At 36.2% G+C, this 8,234-nt stretch overlaps 1 protein-coding gene across 1 annotated transcript in view; it reads left to right on the top strand.

Moving 5' to 3' along the window:
- The window catches only part of PROS1 (protein S), a 98,104-nt gene extending 90,824 nt beyond the window's left edge, over positions 1–7,280 (top strand). Inside the window, exons 14-15 of the mRNA XM_045286250.1 lie at positions 1,724–1,949; positions 6,062–7,280. Of these exons, the coding sequence (XP_045142185.1) occupies positions 1,724–1,949; positions 6,062–6,222 (387 nt within the window). The 3' untranslated portion in view covers positions 6,223–7,280. The remainder of the gene's footprint in view (positions 1–1,723; positions 1,950–6,061) is intronic.
- Positions 7,281–8,234: the final 954 nt, after the last annotated feature.

Here is an 8,234-nt window from a genome sequence, read left to right as displayed (position 1 = left end):
TTATATATATATATCAGAATAAGAATTTGAGAGTTTATATGTATATTAAATCAGTGTGAGAGGTAGCATGCAACTACACACATGTGGTTGTGAAGTTTTCTACAAATGTCCCACAGATATTTGTATGTTATATATATATATCAGAATAAGAAGCACAACTATGGAAACTTCTTAGACATTTCCAAATACCCCATGGACTGAGCTCTGAGATTTGAAGGCTAAGGACTCTAGTCTCAGGAGATACCTAGACAAATTAGCATTATACATATATTATATATATATATAAATTATATGTAATATATAATTTCATGCATATATAAGATATTCTACATCCTAATGTGATAAATAGTATCTGGAGTCTTAAAGGCTTGTCAGTAGGCATCTCAAGATATAGCTATTGGTCTCTTCCAGAGCAAAGGAGAATGAAGAACACCAAATACTCCGAGACTCATGGGCTACATGAACCACAGCCTCTTCTAGCCTAAAAGCAAGACTAGATAGATGTTGCCTGGCCAACACTACAATCCTTATGACCAGAGATACAATAGAAGGTCCAACTGGAAAAAGTATATAGAACAGAAGTTAAGTTCATAACAAAGCCTTGGCTCACTGTTTTGGTAGAGACTGGAGGAACTTCCAAGACTATTTTCATGTGCCACTCTTGTAATGTGGAATGGAAGACTCTCCTGAGGCCACTTCTAGCTGAAAAATGATACCCAGACAGGCCTACTAAATAAACAATAAAAGTCAAGAAGAATGTGCTCCATAGAGCACTCAACTGTATATGCACAAAAGGGCAACATTTCCCCAAAACACAGATGAGATGGCAGTAAGGAGCAGGGAAATGGGACAATTGGAAACAGGAAACCCATGGTGGGTATGGGGAGAATATTGGCACATAGTGCAGATTGCAATCAGTGTCTCAGAGCAGTTTGCATGTGAATTATTGAATGGAAAACTATTTTGCTTTGTAAATTATCACCTCAGGCACCATAAAATATTCAAAATATACTTTGTGGTTTGTATTGGATTCTTACTCTTTTCCCGCTTGAGTACACGAGGAAAGATGAGAAAAAACTAAAGCGAGTATTTTAGCTTAGTTGCTGGCAACTCTGATTTGAAACTAGAATGATAAACGGGTACACTCTTGGGTAGAAGGAAACATGAGTGTTATCATCAGAGGATCTGGATTATTTAGATGCTTATTAGGGCTTAATAGTTCTCTCTGTGTGTCACCCATTATGGTTTCAACAAGTTATAGCAAGAACCTTGTGCTTGTGCCAGTGTTGGCTTCGATGCATGCCACAGCTTTCAGAAAAAAGACATATAATTGAATAATGCCTGCAGTAATAATAAATGAGTATTGCTTGCAGCTTACAGGATAATTGTGGAAGTTTCTGGTGCTTAACCAGAAGCAACCTACAAGGTTCCTATACAATTTTTGTTATCTCTAATATACTGCAGGTATTTACTACATTTGCATTATATTCCTCAAAATTTTTGTTTAACATTATCTTTATGCAGTGGAGGAAGTAAATGCATGGCATGTTTTTGATATTTTGTTTCCTTGTTTGTCACATGGCTTTTTCTCACATCAAATTTCTTTAAATTTAGCGGCTTTATCATACTCTTCTTCTTTTCCTTTTTAACCTCTCTCCAAGTTACTCTTAAGTGATATAAATATTAGTTTTCATATATACTGTGTTTTCTCTCTGCTTCTCAGGATATCTTGGTGTCCGTTGAGAATACAGTAATATCTCGGATAGAAAACATCGATTTGTGTTCCAGTAAAAAATTCCATCTGAAATTCAAAGTCAACAGACAGAGTCTAGAGATGTGGAATCAATTGGAAAAGCATGCTAATTACTCTGCTGACTTTCAAAGTCAACTTGCTGTCTTGGACAAAGCAATGAGAGGCACAGTATCCACTTATTTGGGTGGCGTCCCAGGTATCTGTTTACCTTTTCCTCAAATCTGCAATATGTTTTAAATCACATTTATAGTATATTCATTTTATATTTTCACTATAATGACATCAATAGGGAAGGCAACATTTCAGTATCCATTATCATTTTTCCCAGAGAATTCATATTGATGTGTTATTGGTACAGTTCTGTTAGTTTGGTCTGTGTGTGTGCTTAGAGTGAATTTAAATTTACCAAGTTTTGCTGCATTTGAATAGCCTAGCCAGAAAACACTTATTATTTTATCTCATCCTCACAAGAGCTTTTTGAGTTCAATATTAATTCTTCACCATTCATCTAATATGTCTTAAGAACCAATGTGCCGGGCACTCTGGATGCCAACCAATGCACTGCCATCGAGTTGGTGCCAAGTCATGGTGGTAGAGTAGAACTGTTCCACTGGGCCTCAGAGGCTATACACCTTTTCCAAAGTAGATGGGCCATCTTTCTCCAGCGGAGCGACTGCTGGGTTCAGACTACTAACATTCAGGTTAGCAGCCAAACACTTAAACCGTGACTTTACCAGGGTTTCTTCTTCTGTACAGAGTCATAAACAAATAGATTCCATCTCTGTTGGTAAGGCCCTTATAATTCTGTAGAAGAGGGAGCCATTCAATAATGGACTTAAAGGTATAAAAATTGTTAAAATTATGCTTACTGGTATGAAGATGTGTGAGATGCTTCGAGAACCTGAAAATAGGGACCTGCCCTTCAGGGAAGATTCTCCAAAGAAGTGACTGATATCTGAAGGATTAATCAGTTCATGGGGTGAAGATTGAGGTAAATAAATATACAAGTGAAATTGCGTATGTGTGTATAAGTAGAAAAGGATTGACACACTTCGAAGAATAGATAGAAGATCGATATCGTTCTTAGCAAGGTGAACAGGGGGATGGCAGTACAGATGGGGCTTTAACTGGGTCAGCATGTGGATTCAGTCAGGGTCTTCATTTTTATCACGAAAGCCATGAGAATCAGAAACATGTAGACAAGCATGTGATATATTAATAGCACAACTTAAAAAACCCATTCTGCATAATATCTAAAGACAGATCGGTGGTAGGTAAAAGTGGATACAATTGAGATGAGTCTGAGGCCATTACAGTCCAGATGAAACAATGACAATTGTATACAGTAATTTCAGTTTATCCTAGAGGGTTTCAAATATACCACCTCATTAACTTGCAAAATAATTTTATGAGATAGATTCAATTATTATCTGTACTTTATATATGAGAAAAATGAGGTGGCTGAACTAGACTGATGACAGTATGCTGTATATATGTTAAGAAGTTAATTACAGTTTAAATGAATAAATTCTATATTGAATACATATTACCCTATTTATAAGTTGGTTGAGTACAATTTTAGAATATGAAAGGATGAAAGAGTTCCAAATAGGTAACAATATAAAATTTCTAGTGACAATAGCACTGAGGATTAATTCTAGACAAGATGTGTAGAAAAACAGTGAAGAACACTGAAAGAGAGATGATGTGAGATATTTAGAATATAGACTATGGGAATGTATAGTAGTTAATGCAAGAAATAGGCATATCAGAGTTTTGCATCATATATTTTTTGCATAAGGTACTAAGGAAGATGAAAAATAATAATGGAAAAATATAAATTGTGCTTTAACATTTATGCAAAGGAAATGTCAGAAAGAAGAAAGTAGGTGGACAGATGTTTTTAAGATGAAACAGTTCTTCAGAATCCAAAGCTATTATGTAAGCACTAAGTTTATGAAGAGAGTAAAAGTATGGAAAGGCCAAAGTCCCTAAAATGACCCAAAACTACTCACGAAGGAGTCACTAAAATTACTCTAATAGAACATTAAATATTACATAAAAGCAAATCACTAATCATGATATGCCCTTATATACTCTGTAAGAAAATATTTCTTTGAAATCACATGAATATATTTTATTCCAGCAATAGGAAAAGAGACAAAGGGGCTGCAAAATGTTCATCAAAGAATGGAATTAAAGGATAACGGAATTTCATCACTTACTTTTTGAAGCCCTTTTGTGTATTTGCCATGGTATTCATAAAATATAACCAAGTAACTATAATTTGGACTTAAAAGAAATGACTTGATGATTAGACTATTGCTCAAATATAAAAAAGAAATTGTAAGCTAGAATATCACAAATATTCAAGTATGTTTATTTATCTTAACTTTGAATGGCAACTGTGTTTATGAAATCAGAGTGCTATGGTGGGAATTCTGCCCTAACAAAATATATGTTGCAAATCTTACACTATACTTGTGACTATAATCCTATTTAGAAATGGGTTTTATTTGTGTTGCTCACGAGACAATATAGAGTAGGGTGAGTCTTAAGTCAATTTCTTTCAACACATATGTGTTAGTCTGGGTACTTTAGAGAAGCAAATCCACAGAAAACTCATGTATGAGAGAGTTTTATATAAAGGTTAAGTGCACATCAAGAAAACATCCCTAGCCAGTGCTACCCAAGCCTACAATTCCAACATTAACCCATATGTCCAACACCAATCCACAAAGTCTTCCTCCATCTCACAAAACAGATGCAATGATGCCAACTGCAGGAGGAAAGCCAAGTCAGTGATTGTGTAAGCATCTCAGCACTGGGAGGGGTCTCCACACGGCTGCTCCAAAATGAAAACAGATTTTAACAAAAGGCTGACTCAGGAGGGTCAGTTAAACTTGGGTCTTTGTAATCAAAGGAGTAAAGAGGTGAGATTGCCTCACACTGGCTGGTCATGCATTTGAAGTAGCAGTTTCATTTTACCACTGCTGTATTCACCACCCACTGTTCACATTAGGTGTGTATCAGATGTTTTGTTGATAATTTTAGAAAATAAACTTTTTCCCCACTGTGGATATTTGTATTATTTAAAGTTATTAAATCAGTATGTTTTATTTAAATGCCTGTGAAAACTAGATGTCTTGAATTAACGCTTAGAAGAGAAAATTACATGCAGCACCCAGTGCTGCATCAGGGTAGGTCCATGTGGCTTCTCCTCAGGGATGTCTTGCAGGAAATGAGCCTTGCCAACTAAAGCAGGGAACTGGCTAAGGCAGCTGCACCCTGGTCTGACCATCAGAAAGCAAGAGACCCGAGAACTAGAAAGGCAAGGCTCACCAAGCCATTTATCCCTCTGCCCTTCAACTAACCCTACATGTGTTTATTGGCCAGGTTGGCACAATAAACTAACTTCCTCAACATAAAAGAGCAGTCAAGTAGCAAACAAGCACAAACAGAAAGATCCATGCCCAGGACTTCTCCTTACAGCACACACACAGAGAAATTTCCCTATGAGCTGGCACCCTGAATTTGGACTTTAAGCCCCCTAACCTGTGAAATAAATTTTTGCTCATTTAAGCTACTCAGTATTTCTGTTATAGCGGCATTAAATTCATGATATGCGCAATGCAGTACTAACCACAATACCTTATATGTTGGTGATAGATTCTATTGAGTTGCCCAAATGTTTTGAAGACTTCATGAACAACTGCATGAACAACTTTCAGTGCCTTGGTTACATGTAGATCACACTGTTGTAGTCCACAGGATTTTTATCGGCTGGGCTTTGGAAGTATATTGTTAGGCTTTACTTCTAGCCTGGAGGTTCTGCTGAAGCATGTTCAATGTCAGAGCAGTATGCAAGCTTGTACTGACAGAGGGGTGGTAGCATTTTATGAACTGTGTTGCAAAAGTGTCAAACCCTAGCCTCATGTGAGGTAAGAATTCTACCATTGAACCGCTACTGCCTCCATTCAATTAATGCTCTTGGTTGATAATTCTAGGGTTGGAAGTTCTAGCCCACTGTGATGTGCCTCGGAACAAAGTCTTGGTGATCTACTTCCAAAAAAGCAACGATTGAAAATGTGTGGAGCCCAGCTCTACTTTGACACACAAGTGGTTGCTATAAGTTGAATCAATTTTATGGCAACCTTATACAAGGAGTCATTTAATATATATTCATTGAATCTAATTGTATTATTAGAATTTGATTGGAAATGAAAACTCTGAATGATTCACATACCTATAAACAAATAAAAGATGGGAACAGCTTTGGACTAATAATCTAATGTTCTGTTTCTACAGATGTTTCCTTCGATGCTATCCCTGTGAATGCCTTTTTTAATGGCTGCATGGAAGTGAATATTAACGATGTTCAGCTGGATCTGGATGAAGCTGTGTCGAAGCACAATGATATTAGAGCTCACTCATGTCCATCAGTTTGGAAAAATTCAAACAGTCCTTAAGGCATATTTCTCTGCTGAAAATATCTTGATTTTTGTGTATAATTATACTTACATTTCAATTTGTGGTACTTTGATCTTCATTGAACTTTTAAAAGGTTCTTTAAAAAATATTGTGATATAAATCACATTAGAAGATATATCTTATATTTGTTGTTACCCAGATATCTTATATTTGTTGTTACCCAGATATTAAATAATGAAACATATAACACTTTTAATTTAAATCTTTTGCTACAAACGATTTCGCTTAAGTTTTATATTCTGAAAGTAAGGTATCATCAAGAACTGGTGTTTAAATATCTATTTTTCTCAGAAGGCTGGTCCATAAGCAGAAAAACAAGACCCGTGTAGGTAACTACACACTATGACTTGTTTGGTTTTCCCTAGTGGAGACAGAAGGGGCAGTGGCCTATTAAGTCTGAGTTGAATAGAAGGTCCTAAAGCTTTATTCTAAAACAATTCCTTAGGGGTTCCAGTTTGGGTTTCCTCTTTTATCTGACTTGAAATTTGAAACAGTATCTTCACTAAGTTAGCAAACAAATGGGACACTGTGTTTTGAGAAGCAGCATATGAATGTTGCTGGCTGATAATTTGAATCTATGAGTATGAGATATGGGTTGTGTTGGGATGTGTGGAAAACTGGGATAGGTACATCTCTTAAATTTGGCTATGTGTACTCTGGGGTAGAAATGGCAGCATTTAGCTGTGCAAAAGAGAACAAACAAATAAAAAAGAATAAACAATGTAGAAGACAAAATTCGTTATTTTTCTTCAATTCAACCTTAACTGACAGAGATTCCCAAGTCTGGTTGCTCTAGGGCAAAAGAACTATGAAAATGAAAACAGATTTTAACAAAAGGCTGACTCAGGAGGGTCAGTTAAACTTGGGTCTTTGTAATCAAAGGAGTAAGGAGGTGAGATTGCCTCACACTGGTTGGTCATGCATTTGAAGTAGCAGTTTCATTTTACCACGGCTGTATTCACCACCCACAGTTCACGTTAGGTGTGCATCAGATGTTTTGTTGATAATTTTAGAAAATAAACTTTTTCCCCCACTATGGCTATTTGTATTATTTAAAGCCATGAAATCAGTATGTTTTATTTAAATGCCTGTGAAAACTATATATGTCTTGGATTAATGCTTAGAAGAGACAATTACATTAAATACATGTAATTCTTCATACAGCACCATAGTTTTTAAGTTGAAACACAGGTAAAGCTTAAATATTTGATGAATACTTGTGGTTGAGATGTAGACTGGAACTTAGATAGGGAAGAAAAGCAAAAATAACCGGTGTGTACCTGACACATGCCTGAAATTTTGATAAATCATCTTCCTGAATGCATTTGTTTTTCCAATTATTTCCATATCTGTGAGTGATATATTTCAGTGAACAACTATTTATGATTATGTTGTTGTAAAAAGCAAGGAAGGCAAGAAACAGAAAGTAAACTAAAAGTGAAAAACAAATCAACAACACAAAATGGGAAAAATGTGGAAAAAGGATCCGGCTTTTTTCTGGGGATGAAAGCTCTGATTCCTACTTCTTTGTGCCCAGACATAAGAGCAACACACATATGGATTAATTCCGCAGTTCATATCAGAAGCAGGAACCTAAAACTTGAAGTGATCTTGCTAGATGCTCCAGAGACTCATTACAAATCTCACCTAACTAGCTTTGAGATGTGCTCGCATATGAAGCAGAGAGGGACAGTTGGGGTCTACACCTGCAGCTAAGAATCTTTTATTTGATCTGGAATTTTGGCTATTGCCAAGAAATATAAAGTCCTGCTTTTTAAGAATTGGTAATTGTTGTCACGTGCCATCGACTCTGTTCCAAATTACAGCAACATACAACAGAGCAAAGACACTGCTCAGGGTGTGCAAAACTCACAAGCGTTATATTTGAGCCCATTATTGCAGCCGCTGTGTCAATCCATTTCATTGAGGGTCTTACTCTTTTTTTTGCCCTTTACCATGCATGATGTCCTTTCCAGTAAGCGGTCTCTCT

Source organism: Echinops telfairi, unplaced genomic scaffold (genome assembly GCF_000313985.2).
Source record: "Echinops telfairi isolate 266 unplaced genomic scaffold, ASM31398v2 ScPeMD7_6;HRSCAF=24_1, whole genome shotgun sequence".
Classification (NCBI taxonomy): Eukaryota; Metazoa; Chordata; class Mammalia; order Afrosoricida; family Tenrecidae; genus Echinops; species Echinops telfairi.
The sequence above is the reverse complement of the archived record's forward strand: the minus strand, read 5'-3'. Positions and strand labels throughout refer to the sequence as shown.